Raw genomic sequence first — 15,285 nt, 5'->3', positions numbered from 1 at the left:
TATATATAAAAATCAAGTCAATAATAAAATGATAAAAACATTTCAGTATTTTAGAAAATTAATTTTCCAAAAGTTTCAAATCCAACCATTTGAGTTCATCAACATCATTGCCATTCTTAATCCTTCTTTGCTACAGTTAGGTGAATCTGCTCGGATTTCATTGTCAAGTTTTTCAAATCCTCTTGCTGCCAGTATTGATATTAAGATTGATTTCTCTTTTACCTTCTTTTTTGTCACCACCCATCTCGTTGAAATAGTTCTTTTACCATGATCTTCCACTTCTTCAAAAACTTTTTTTTCTTTCCAATTGTTAATTTTATTACGAAAAAACATATTACAGATTCGTAATCAAAGCTTCAAGTACTGCTGGAATTGAATAAGGAACTTAATTTTTTTTTGGATTGACTTTTCTAATTAATGAGTTAATTAATGGGAGGCAAAACATTAAAAAAAATGTATGTATTGTATTTTTCATAAACATAAGATACGCATCTAAGAAAAAACTTTGATTTATTTGAGATCAACAAAATATAAAATAATTCCTTAAACTACCCTTGATTAAGGATAAATATTAATAATTGGGGACATAGAAAAGGATATCCAAGTTTGTAGGTACATACTTGTGTATGGTTAGATTTAACTAAGTGAAAAGTTATAAGGAAAAACCATAATATTTCATTTTAAGAAAGTATAATACACCAAAAGCTCCTCCCAGAATTATACACTTGGTATATCGAGAAACCCCTCCTTTATATAAAGGCACTTGACTGAGAAATTCTCCTATTTGCTCTATCTTGTCTGATTCTTTTAGTTTCCATATTTTACAATATTTATCCAGAGAGATAGAAGCAAATGTGAACTCATCAATTTTAATCACTGAAGTAACAGTATCTTTATGGCTTAAATGCTCATAGACAATACTTCCAGATTGTATTAAGAGATGCCCGTCAAAAGAGCCGAAAATATCAATAGATTCCCTCATTTGAACATGGGATGCAACATTGCGTAAATTAACCTTGAAACTACTCTTGTTTACGTAGAAGAAAGGTTCGAGAGAATCAATTGCTCGAAGATATGGATATGAATTTAGCTCATTAGTTTCGTTTATATCCACTTTCTGGTTGCTTCCATCTTCAAATCCAAGAGTCACAATCCCATGTTTGTACCCTGAGTTCCAATCAATCCCAATTAAACTATTTTGTGCATACATACTTGATGAGGAGGAACTATTATCATCATCCTGTTTGCTGGTTGAATTTGACATACTTTTGTCATTATCTTGTGTATTTTCGTCTTCAGATTCATCGATGTCTTTAGAAAAGGGGTTTGCTGAAAACAATTTAGAATCGTTAAACCAAATTCTCTTCTTTACTTGTGATCCATTTGAATACAAAATTACAGAAAATAGTTCTACTTTACTGAAGCAAGATAGGATAATTGAATCATCATTGTCTCTCCAAACGGAATTAATTTCAAATTCCATTTCGTTTTGAATATCAAATTGATTTTTCTGGACAGCTTCATTATCGGAGATTGCATACAAATAAACGTGAGGAGCCGATAAAATGATCCAATTTCGATCATCCCCTCCTGGAATATTTAATATGGACGAGATTTGATTTTTTTCTTCGATTTTCTTTTCTTTTTTTAGGGTTAACTGCAATCTTGAATCTGGTGTACAAAAGTTTAAGCCTTCATCAAGATAATTTATAGATTTAAATCCATAAGACAATATATCAGGTTTATATGGCATGTCATGGGCTTTAAACACCATAGGATCGATGACTTCGTTTAAAAGAATAAAGTATTCCTCGTCATGAGAATTATTTCTTAAAATTCTTGAGTTACGGTGATATTGAATATTCAAATTTGAATGCAGCATGATCTGAAAAAACTCTTCCTTTGATAAGTACTTGTGAAGGTCTCCTTTTTTATAGAAAATCAAGTTATCTTGGTCAGCACCACCTAGCTTATAGTCAATAGCTAAATTTTTCATTTTTTTATATCCTTTGCTATTTAACTTAATGTCAAAAGTTACAAGACCTGTTTTCTCATAGCTTCCATAACATCTGAATGTATCATCTTTGTTTGGCAATGATTTCAAAACCAAGTCAATTACGGTATTAATGGTGTAATCTTGAAATATTTTTTCCAATGAATTAGTATCCAAAGAATATTTCCATAATGCCAATTGAGTTCTGCCACCCGTAAAAATATATCCATTATGATAATCAATAAATGTTACAGGTGAGCTGAATTGATTTTTTAGATCAAAATAATTTTCAGAAGTCAATATAGGGGTGTAAGTTTTTATGTCTGAGTCTATTCTTCGCCGCTTTCTTATTTTATTAAGAGCCTCTTCAGGTATTTGATATATCTCAAACTTGTTATCTTCTCTCGGATAGATGAATATTCCTTTGGTTCTTGATATTGGAACGATGAAATTAAAATATTCAAAGTCAGATGTGACATGGGTGATTTCTCTCAAATCATATATTTCTCTAAGTTCCTCATTAAATCTAAAGCTTAATAGCCTGTTTTTATTTGTAATTAATATGAATATATTCTCTTGAAACATGAGAGCCTGACAAAGTTCTCCTTCTTTGTTGATCAATTTTATGGAAAACGATACCTGGGCTTTATTTATAAAACGAATCCAACCAGAATTATATCCCAAAACTTTTTTGCCTTCATATGAATCCATACAAACCACAGCATCATTTTCAAAAGTTGGCATTTTGTATTGCCCCGAAATTTTATGGTATTGATGATTGACAACATCAATAAAATAGTCATAGAAATTTGAATTAAATGATTTAAATTCAAAGCATCGAATACAACCATCTGAGCATCCAATTAAGACTTCAGATTCTGATAAAAATGATAATTTATTCCCTGTAAGAGTCAATGAGGGTGAACCAAGTTTCCAGCACTTTTTCAGCGTTAAATTTATATCAGCAATATAAACGTAGCCCTCAGTATCAGAGCAACTGACAAGTATCCCATCATCATTTACATTCAATTTGACAGCAATATCACATATGGCACCTTTACAACACAGCCCTTTTGGGATACCTCATTATCAATAATATTTATGCGCAACAATTCGCCTCCCCATGTTCCCACTAAAATTGAGGATTCATTAACTGGAGTACCACAGGATATGGGTAATGAGTGAGAAAATTTACTAGTCATTATAAATGTTCCTATAGTTGAAGAGAATACAAAAAAATTACCATCAAGTCCAGTAGACACAATACTCCTTGACAACGGCATCAAAAATTTGCTGGAAACGGGCTTCAAATGGATTTGAGCATGATTAGATGCATTTATCCTTTTATTTATGTCCCAGAAAGATACTGTTCCATCTTGTAGACCTACAGATATTACTTCACTCCCACGGACAAATGATAAGGAGATTACAGGGGAATGAACGTAGAGACCAAACATAGTTTTATCTTTTTGTTCAACGATGACACAGTCATCTGTCCCATAGATCCATATGTCTTCATATGTAGCCGCACACAAAATTATAAGCTTACTAAAACTTGTCATTCTTTCAATGTCTGGAATCTTCATCGACATGTCCTTATTCAAAATTTCGAGCATGAGAAATGTTGAATTGTCTTTACCTCTATCATGATTCATCTCCAAAAGACATGTGTGCCCCAAACCACCCACTAAAGACGAATTTATCCCGTGCTGATAGGTGAGCATTGGGCTGTGAACTAAGGATTCTGAGTAGATTTGTAAAAAGTTTAGTAATTGTCTGCCAGCTATTTTTGATATTACGCAATGATGATAAAAATGTTCCATGGATTCAACTCCATTTTTCGCCCAATAATAAATAAAAGACAAATCCCTCAAAAATAAATTATTACCCATGGAAATACATAATTGAAGAAGATAATTCAATAAATATGGATGAATGCAATCAGAATTCTTGATATCCTCTTCAAACTCCATCAAATAGTACTTGAACAACAAGCTTCGATATTTATCTTCATTAAGATAGTTTTTAAGAAAACGGTTTTTAAAAGAATCTTTGAGGAAAAAACCTTTTTAAGGGAGGGATCCATAAAAATTTCTAGTCTATTAAGAGATCTAAGAAGTGATATAGAAGAAACAGTCTTCCCTAAAATATTCTGTGTTGCTCTCATAAGTTGATTGAAGGATGGACCTTCACATTCATATAAAATATTAAGAATTGGCTCAAGGATATGACTATCTTCATCATCTCTTTCAAGAATATAATGATATAAATCCTGAAGATTTCCAGGTATATGTTCTTTAATCATTGTTTTTTCATTCCCATTCACTATTGCATCGGAGGATACAAGAACTGAGCAGAGTGTTTTGACGTATTTAATATTCCCTGATTCTTTCTTGGATGCAGCTAAGCGAAGCACATTATTAAGAGGAGCCTCACTTAATACTTTATCCCCCATTTTTTCAAAAAGTTACTAACCAGCTCCTTCTTTATTCTAATGTCTTTAATATCATCTAAAGAAACAAATACATCCAAATGATATTTTTGCGCCTTGACAAGAGATGTTTCTTCATGAAAGAGTCCGATTTATTAGACGAAACAATAATACGAACTCCAGGAGGGAAATTACAATAAGGAATCCAAGAGACGTTATCTTTCGGTGGTTCGTCAACAATAATACAAACTACCTTTCCACATGTTTGAATTTGACTGATTAATTTTGCAACTCTTATAAAGGATAAGTAGCTATCATCTTTAGAGCTTTGAGTGTAATCATCAATATTAATTTTGGAATGAAGTTGCAGAATTTGATGCTCCAAATACTCCATGATACAAAAAGAATCCATGACCCCATCAGAAAAAATGGAATGACGATTACATCTGACGTATTGGACAGAATAGTTGCCAGTTTACAAAGAAAAGCTGTTTTGCCTGTACCCTGAACTTCAATACATTTGAATTTATTTCTATGAGATAAAATGATTTCGGTCATCTTTTCAAGTTCCTTAGTCCTTCCAATAAACTCTTCAGTCTCTTTTGAAATAAATGAACTCATGAAATCGACACGAGTGACCAATTCTTTCGATGCAATGTCCAATATATCTTTCCAAAGTCTATCAATAACAGTCCTCACAAAATCCTCATCAAAGAGAGAAAAAACAGAATTTGAGCTACTCTTACTTAAGGATGAAGCTCTATAATTTTCATAAAGTGGACAACCTGAATTTCTTATGTCTTCCTTAAGTTGGTTCAAAGCCCCATTCTCTTCTGAATTAATTGACTCACGAAATTGTGAGATGTCATTTTCAGACTTTATCAAACTCAGAGTTAAAGGATCTCTAAAATAAAAATGGGCTCTTGTCCAGCCTCTCAGTCTTATTTCCAATTCTGTAATAGATATAGAATTTTTCTTGAATCTATCAATAACGGCTGCATTGCCAGATAAGAATTGTTTTTCTATTGGTAGTGAAAATCTTCGTTTCCACCCATATCTCTCACCAAGAAAGCAGATAAATATATCTGACTCTTGAACACGTTCTAAGCAATATCTTGTCATACTTGTTTCTAAGCTTTGATCCTCAGGAATGCCCCATCTTAAATCTAGAAGTGTTATTTCCACATTAATGTTCCGACATCTACGCCTAAGCTCTGGAAATACACAATAGTTTAATAAGTTTCTTTCACCAAACATATCCAAAAAAGTTGAAGACACAAAAATTTTAACTCTAGTCCATTGTATTCGAGATTTTGGACGAGCAATTGGAGTAATGAGAGGCTTTTTGTTATAAATTTTATACTTGGAATCAATGCTTTCAACTTCTTCAAGTTTGGATTTCCCTGAGCTTAATTGGGATAATGTCTTCAATGCAGCGTCTCCAAATCCAGAGATGGAAACATTTCGACTATTACTTTCTAATGGGAAAAGATATGGCAAACTTCCATCAATCGTCAATAATGCTAAATTCATCATAGATGAATAAACTGACGTACGACGGTAATAGTCGATAAACTTAATAAATTTATCAAGTGGACCTTTCTCCGGAGGTTTTCGGAAAATTATAATCAAATTGTCTATTTTTTGTTTGTCCTTAATACTATACAAGTAGTTTCCAACCATTTCAATATTTCCACAATTGTCCCACACATGCTGAAAATAATTATCAATATAAGTAGAAAATATATTTTTATTTAATTTTCTCTTTCCAAGCTCCTCTACTCCATTCTCACCACAGCTTAGCAGCTTATATGACTTGCATACTTGTGCAATCATTAAACCAGTGAATAAGCAGATACCATTGAATCCAATGAATCCATAATCTTTCCAAGCATCATCTTTGCTTTTATAATTGACGAAAAATATTACAGAATGTCCCTCAATAGGTGACAAATTTCTCAAAATTGATGACTGAGCAGTTTCCTCTAAAACATCTTGCAATTCAGATGAAAAATCTCTATCTGATTGAGTCCAATTTTCCTTATTACTACTATTTTTTTCCTTTCTCCGTCTCCTCATTATCCTATACTTATGTTCTAATAGTCCTCCAATATAATTCATCGCACTATATGCCGGATAAGACCATATTTCTTAAATTACGAATAATAGCCAAATGTGGTATTTTTTTGCTCAAAATCAGATCATGCCATACTTGCGGCTTGTTGCCGTGTCTACATATTATAAGGAAATGTAATACAGATTTGTTAATCTATAATGATTAATTAATCAAATGAGTTGCATTTACATACATAGAAACTTGAGTTTCCCAAGTGAATGGAATTTGTAAACGCATTCTTTTTCCAGCCTTCTCCGGTTGAAATTTCCCTCTTAATTTAAGCTTCTTAAATTCGTCTTCCGACTTGGGATATTTTTTTCCTAGAAGACACATTACGAACTTTTGAGGATGATGAATATGCAATAATCTTATGAGCCTTTTTAATATTGAAACTACGAGATGATGGAAGGTTCAAATCATCATTGCTGTCGTCATCTGATAGCACTACGTCTTCATTGATTGATGATTTCTTTTTCTAAATAGACAACAACTTTTTTAGATAACAATTTGTTAATTAATAATCAAATAAATTATTACCTTTCTTGAACATCCTTTCTTGTGATATTTGGCAAGTTGATATTCGTCAAAATCAGAAAATTTCTTAGTCATAGCTTTTCTGAGCATTGAGGGAAGTGAGGATTTATTTTCCCTCTCAAAAGATGCAACAAAATCAGCAATGGATACCCATTCACTTGGAGTCATTATACATTTTTGAAAGTAGTCATAATAATAGGTTTTATATAAATTACCATGGAAACTGGCAAAAGAAAGAAGTAATAACGATCCTGCTCGAAAATTACATTCCCGTCGACAGTATAAAGCTAGCTAAAGAGAAAATAATAATACTTATTAGGGACCCAGACTGATGACTTTCAATATTTGTACCCTAAGAATAAAGACGGAATCCTTAAACACCACTTCTTCACAAAGACTAAGTATTTTTTGTCGTATAAGGTCTTCTGGCTCATGCAATTTGGGCTTGGATAACAGCGAGGTTGTACATATTTGCATGAGTTCAAACTGAAAATGAAGGGCAATGCTTAAAATTCAACAAAATCTCAATTTAATTATTATTGCAGACCTTTTGAAGTTGAGCAGGATCCTGTTTTTGAATGGAAATTGGAACTTCTACAAATCCTTTGTGTAAACTTGGCTTCTCTATCTTTGGATATTCATCCTGGTACATCTCCATTTCAGGTGGTGCATCCAGTATCTCCTCAAAGACTTCAGTTTCTTGATTCGAGGAGAGGGATTTAGTTTCTTGAATTTCCATTCCTTGGAACTCGGTATCTGTGGCAGTCTTACCATTGATATTCTCCACCACATTCTCTGTGGTATTTCCTTGACTAAGATCCAGAAGAAAGGTGTTATGTAGAGGAATCTGGATGGATGTCAATACTCTATTTTTTGTAGAGTTGGAAGAAAGAAAGGAATTTTCAAGTTGAGGTGATATTCTCTCATTTTGTTTCAAGTATCGATTTTCCAAATTCATCAAGTGACTCTCGTGTGACATATTGTTATTTCGTATAAATAGAATAGAATCTGAATGGTTGTCAAGGTCTATTATCAAGGCATATAAATTATAATATAATAAGTTAAAGGTTCCCTACTTAGTTCTCAAGAATCCATTAATAAGTAATCACTTTACAATCATAGAAAATAAACTAGGAACGATAAGGTAAAAATATTTTAATTTAACTAAATATTTCTAAGGCATGGGCCCGTTCTGATAAAATTTTGATCATGAATTACTCATCAATGAATTTATTTGTATGAGGAGACTCGTTCAGCCTAGAAAACAAAGGCAGGAGGAGTGTTGCTAACCCTTTACATTTATTCAGGGAGAGAAAATACTTGAATATTACTACTAGGTTAATGTACGTACGTTGTTGGTCTTTGCTTGGGAGGGCAGGCAAGGAGAAATTGCGTTAAGATTATAATATTTGCGCATATTTCGTAACGTTGCGTGTGTTTCGTTTATGAATTATTCAATAAATAATCAGTCTATTGATTATTTATAATAGGCTGGAGAGTTTTTCAAGTCAACCCATTTCATTCCTATTTGTACATACTTTGAGTCGCATCATTCTTAATAGTCTATAGAGAGTTAGTGAACTGATATTGTGATAGAATTCCCTTCAACTCCAGGAACGCATCAATTCTAAAGATACATAACATTGTTAGTAATGAATAATAATATGTCTCATGAGCTTATGAGAAGACAGTAAGTGCTTAAAAATCATAGGAAACGTATTATTGTGCCTATTCTTTCCTTTTTGAATTTTCATTAATAGTTTCTATTTATTCCCATAGTAATATGTCAAATCTAATTGATTTACCTTCATTCTTTCGAATCCCTCCTTTTTTCTACATGCACGTCCTGGATCAAAACACTAACGTTACATCCGTTGAAACTGGGCCACAAACCTACCATGTGAAGGAACATGACGTTGTCCTCCTCCCTCCCATTCAAATGATAGTAATCCCTCCAGGATCTTATTGCGTTGTATCAAACCCTGTTATAACAAAAGATGGTACTATTGAGAAAGATCAGTTCGGCCAAACTAAGTTATCTCATGGAGACGAAGAAATTCGATTACAAAGAGACCCTTTTCCATTATATCCAGGAGAGAATTTGAAAGTTGAAGTAACGCCTTTAACAATCGTGCATTCATCAAGTGCACTTCTTTTAAAAGTTATCAGAAATTTTACTGATGAAGACAAAACTGAGCGTCTTGCTGGAGATTTATACTTGTTCGAAGGTCCAGGAACTTATTTTCCTAGAAAAGAGGTAAATTCATTTATTCTATTATTTTATGTACTTTCAAAATACATAATGTTTTTATAAATCTTGTGTAGGTTGAAGTTGTTAAAACTATTACTGCTACAGTCATACATGAGAATGAAGCTTTAAAACTTAGTGCTACTCGAGAAACTTTGGACAGATCTGGTTGTAAAAGAGTGGCAGGGGAGGAATGGTTGGTTAGAAAGCCTGGTGCTTATCTCCCTCTCGCGTATGAAAATGTTCTTATGATTGTTAGAGCTCACATACCACAAACAGATGTTGCTATTTTAGTCAAGGCTAATGCATCCTTTAAAGATACATTTGGAGTTGAACGGAAGAACGGAGATCAATATTTAATAACCCTGGAAGATACATCATCCTTCATACCCGATGTTCAAGAAGAAATTTTGGGTACTGTTGAAGCCACTACACTTGATAGCAGACATTATTGTACCATTCTTAACCCCTATGGCTCAGATGGGAAACCCATGCTTGGTCATCGAAAAATTGTCAAAGGGGAAATCTCATTTTTCTTAAGCCAGGAGAAATTCTTGAGGATGGTGTGAAGGAAGTTTACATTCTTGGTGAGGATGAGGGTATTGTCTTAAAGTCCCTGGTTAAGTACGAGGACAAGTCAGTGACTCCCCCAGAAATGCGAAAACCTGGAGACAGATGGATGATAAAAGGAACTATGGAATATACTCCTACTATTGAGGTAGAAGTCATAGACGTAAGAAAAGCAATACCCTTGCATGACAATGAAGGAATTTACGTTCGAAACATTCAGACTGGTTCTGTAAGGTCAGTTATTGGTAAAACTTATATGCTTAAAGAAGATGAAGAACTCTGGGAAAAGGATCTATCACCCATGGTACAAATTCTATTGAATAAAAATCGGGATGTTACAGCAGATAGAGGGGAATGGATTAATCCTGAAAAAGAAAAAAGAGCTGCTAAAACTGGCTCGACCCCAACAGTAGTTCAAGATGTCGATCTTACTCGAGTAATAACCTTTAAAGTTCCACACAATGCGGCAGTTCAAGTATATGACTATAAGAGTCGTCAATCAAGAGTAGTGTATGGTCCCGATTTAGTTATGCTTGAACCTAATGAGGAATTTACTCAGCTATCTCTTAGTGGAGGAAAACCAAAACGGCCCAATCTTATCCGTTCACTTGCTTTACTGTTAGGACCAGATTTTTGTTCTGATAATGTCACTGTTGAAACTGCTGATCATGCTAGACTAGAGTTAAAGCTTTCCTACAATTGGCAATTTAAAGGTGAAAAGAATCAAGATAATGGAGCAAAGTTATTTAGTGTCCCTGACTTTATCGGAGATATGTGCAAATCCATTGCTTCAAAAGTGAGAGGAGCAGTTTCCTCAGTTTCTTTCGATAACTTCCATAAGAATTCTGCGGGGATCATTCGCTCTGCTGTATTTGGAGACAATGATACAAATAATTCAAAGGGCGTCCTAGAATTCCCCACCAATAACCTTATAGTTACATCCATCGATATTCAAAGTGTTGAGCCTGTTGATCAAAGAACACGAGATTCACTCCAAAAGTCTGTAACCCTTGCCATAGAAATTACAACTCAATCCCAAGAAGCTGCAGCTAAAAGGGAAGCAGAAATAATTGACCAAGAAGCTAAAGGTCGATTGGAAAGACAAAGAATCACAGATGAAGCACAGGCAGAAAAATCTCGTAAACAACTTTTGGAATTGCAGGCTGATTGTGCTATTGTTGAGGCCATTGGTCACTCCAGCGCAGATGCTAAAGCTCAAGCTGAATCGAACAAAATTGAAGCTGAGGCTAAAATTGAAAATTCAAAAAGAAAGACTGAAGCTCTAGGTATTGAAGCTGAAGCAGAGCTTACTCGCCTTAGAGAAGCTCGCGATGCCGAAATCGAGTATATTGAGAAACAAAACAAACTAGAAATAGATAAACAAACAGAAATAATGAGGCTTGAAGTGGAAAAGTTTAATGCAATGGTGAATGCTGTTGGACCTCAAACACTTCTTTCCATGTCGGCTCTTCCAAGAGAGCATCAAATCCAGATGTTAAAGTCTTTGGGCTTGAAGTCAACACTCATTACGGATGGTAAAACACCAATTAATTTGATTGATGCAGCAAAAGGGCTCATTGGAGTCTGTCAAGAAACTGCAGGGAAATGAGAAAATATGATATAAAATTTGTACATCGTCAGTACGATTGGGATCTCCAACATATTGTTGCTTTTACCGATACTTGTTGATTTATATACTGTTTAGACCTAAATGCTTCCTATTGATTATAATTAATATGATATATTTAGCGATTTACCTTATTATACTCCGTTTTTATATTTTAATATTAAGCATTTAACAAATACATACAATGTTGGTATTTTATTATAAACTAAGTAATTAATGTACTTTCATTGACTAGTAACCACAAAATCGAAGATAGCGTCTGAGAATTGAGGGTACTGAGTGTACTCGATTAAAAACCAAGAATTTATAAAAAGAACTGATACTTTTTATTTAGTAGGTATACAAATATTAATAAGAGAAATAAATCAAAACATATGAACATACTATTTGTAAATTCCACAAAACCCTTCTACTATTATTCAGTTAGCTGGAGAAAATAGTCCAGGCTTCAGGCATATATCAGGGATAAATGTCAAGGGAATAAATGGCAACGGAAAATATGTCAAGGAAAAATATCTAAATGGAAAAAATGGCAAGATTCTTTTAAACTGATATAATATCTATCACCAATATATGTAATATATAATAAAAGAGAAAATAAAAATAAAAAAACACAACAGCCGTTCCAATGGAAAGAGTGCTAATCACTTAATTCTCCGTTATTAATTACTATATCATTGGACATGATGGACTATTCATATTGGACAAGACTCTTTGATTGACGGAGAAGCATTTTTCAAAATACTGGGAAAGAGTAGCGATTTCCACTTTGGATGTGTCAGAAGAAGATGTGGTTGGCAGTGGAGCGACAAACCACTGAGAGGATTCGGGCAGGTAGTCAAAGGTCGAGTCGCTGGAGAGTGGGAGGAAAACTGTAAAGCTCAGTACAGTTGGGGAAATCTGAAGTTGCAATAGAACAATGGTCTTCGTCTCTTCATAAACCTTCTTTCTTACCAAAGAAAACGAAACAGGCTGTATTACGTAGTTATCTAAAGGACTCGAATTCTCGAAGTTGTTTATCTAAGACTGTGAACTCATACTTCCAATGTACCAAGCCAAGTATGAGGACCTTAAAAAATTGACATATAGGCTCTTTCAACGATTTTTTATGTGTATTTTTCTTGTATGACACAATGACATTTGAATATGAATCTACAATTGTAATAAATAATAATTGTCTTGAGTGATATTTATCAAAGAATATGAATATTATAACTATATATACATTCATTTCAATTTAGAATGAGAAGCTCCAAATTCATTAACTTGCAAAACAAATATTAATGTAAATTCCTTTGTCAATGTTTAATTCCATCAATTAATTTATTTATTGAATAAATATAAATACATATTTTATTACGACAGAAGCGGCTCTAAAAAAATTTATTCGGCACTCATGTAATTATCTAATTTGGTTAATTTAGGTACGTATAGTTAGAGCCAACTCTATGGGAAGGTTTCAGTCCCTCAAAGATTTCAGATGCCTTATATTTATCTTAAATATATTGTATTTTAAAAGTTTGGCATTTGTGTAACTGTTGTGTCTATTTAACTCAAGTTTGCCTCTCAATTATAAAGAAATACAATCTTTTTTATTTCTTTTGATCATGGTGGGTATTAGTCCACTTCTGGTGATCATAAATACACTAATATTTTTTCAAAGGCCCTTAAAAAGTTAGTTTTATGAATAAAATATAATCCACAAATTAGTAATTTCAATCCTTATTTTCGGCTTGTGGATGTTTAAAAAATGCGTAACTTTCAAGTAATTTAGATCCCATTCCATAGGAAAAAATCAATATGCTTACTTTGGATTATCAGAGCATGAATATCAAATATTAGTTATTATTTTAATGTTGAAACATATCAAACATAATACACACAAACAATTGGATAAATGAAGCGACATAGTCATTAACTAAAGACAGAAAAACTTCCATGTTCTCTAAGAATTAGTACAAAAATAGTTTATCCTCAACAGGAGATGCTTGAATTTCAATTTCTACTGGAATGATGGCAGATTGAAATTTTATCTGAAAAGAAAACCAAGCTAGGAGATCCTTCCTAGGGTGGGGAATCTTGTCCAATATAAATATTCCATCTTGTCTAATGATATTGTGATTAATAACGGAGAATTAAGTGATTATCACTCTTTCCATTGGAACGGCTGTTGTGTTTGTTTATTTTTCTTTTCTCTTATTACATATATTAGTAATATATGTAATAAGAGAAAAGAACAACTGTTTAAATGGTCACAACAACGAGGGTAGTTACATTGGGTGTTGCATTATAATTAACAATTGTGTATATCCATCATGATAATAGTATGTTGTTATATAAGCATACCTAAATAACGGGGGAAATCTTTTTGATGCTCTTAATAGGGAGTAATATCGCCGGACATTACTACATAATTAGCTTTTGCTCTAAATCTTTACGATGAATTTATTTATAAAAATTTTTTATTAGTATATTTATTGTCTAATTTTATGATTTTGACATTTACTTTATTATTAATAATTAGTTAGATCTCATCGGTAGAGATATATCTATCCTGTGCACAATTGTATATAGCAACTTCCACACGAAGAAGAGGGGTGATTATCTTTTTGATTAAACTCCACGTCTCGCTTGTGTATTGCAACCTAAAGTTATGACATATTTAACTGAATTCCGATGTCAGAACAAGAAAATATTATTTGGATCAATCTATTATTTCAATATTATGTACTTATAATTTATTATTATTAATAGTTATATGATTTTAATTGTTTAATTTTGTATATTTAACTTAAATGTTTAATGGTTTATTTTTTAGTATGTAGATTATATTTAATTAAAGCCTTCTTTTTAAACTTTGAGCTTCAAATATATTTCAAATACTCTACTTTGTCGTTTCATTAGCTATTATTCTGAGAATAAGGTTCATAATGAATTACAATTTCATGGAGTGTGACGTTTTCAAATCTACTGTAACGGATAAAAACGTCGAAGTCAATTATACGTAGTATATCTTCATTAAACATTTTGCTAATAAATACATTAGTTATACCCTCAAAAAATCATAATAAAGGAGGCAGATGATAATCACATCAGTATTTTAAACAATGATACCATATTCTTTTTTCCCCCTCCTCCTCGCACGCGTTTTTCTCTACAATATTATCAACTATGTATATTACATATATTGGTGATGGATATTATATCAGTTTAAAAGAATCTTGCCATTTTTTCCATTTAGATATTTTTCCTTTTTTTTTATCTTGCCATTTTTTCCTTACATTTTTCCCCTTGCCATTTTTCCCTAAAATCGTATTTCCACTCTTAAGGGGAGATCTTTTGACTGCACGAGTGCCTCACTCGTTGGATATCATCTCCTTTAATGGATTATGTATTGCTCATATAAACTTATAATATGCTAATTTAGTTAGGTAATAAAATGTTAAAAATTAATAAAATACTTCACGGATGAGGTTTAACACTTATTACTGGTTTCACTCCAGATATTGATAGAAACTATTGCCTTATCCTTCTTTATATTATCTTATTTATTCTAAAACATTTAAATCCGTACACTTCTATTGCTAATTACTCTAAATATAATATCAATTTTAGTGTTTTCAATTAAAATTAATTAATGTTACAATCTTAATTCAACTTATTATATTTCTTAATTTTTATTTTTTTTAAATAAATAAATATTTCATAGTTAATTATATACTTATTTCTGTATAGATTATTAAAATATTGACTAATGTCCCTATAT

General features: G+C 32.4%; 1 protein-coding gene and 1 pseudogene across 1 annotated transcript; one reads left to right on the top strand and one right to left on the bottom strand.

The window, feature by feature from the left end:
• Positions 1-493: 493 nt before the first annotated feature.
• Positions 494-8,154, bottom strand: LOC121125602 (uncharacterized). The gene is given in 12 exon segments (XM_040720789.2): positions 494-3,060; positions 3,063-4,064; positions 4,067-4,453; positions 4,456-4,536; positions 4,539-4,847; positions 4,850-6,555; positions 6,557-6,655; positions 6,734-6,921; positions 6,923-7,015; positions 7,078-7,365; positions 7,426-7,560; positions 7,622-8,154. Coding segments are annotated over 12 exon segments (7,128 nt in total). The 5' UTR covers positions 8,054-8,154; the 3' UTR covers positions 494-652.
• Positions 8,155-8,544: 390 nt separating this feature from the next.
• On the top strand, positions 8,545-11,697 carry LOC121125161 (major vault protein-like; annotated as a pseudogene).
• The last annotated feature ends 3,588 nt before the right edge of the window (positions 11,698-15,285 follow it).

This window comes from Lepeophtheirus salmonis, chromosome 10 (genome assembly GCF_016086655.4).
Source record: "Lepeophtheirus salmonis chromosome 10, UVic_Lsal_1.4, whole genome shotgun sequence".
NCBI classification, from domain to species: Eukaryota; Metazoa; Arthropoda; class Copepoda; order Siphonostomatoida; family Caligidae; genus Lepeophtheirus; species Lepeophtheirus salmonis.
Note: the sequence above shows the minus strand (reverse complement) of the source record. Positions and strands in the feature narration are given on the sequence as shown.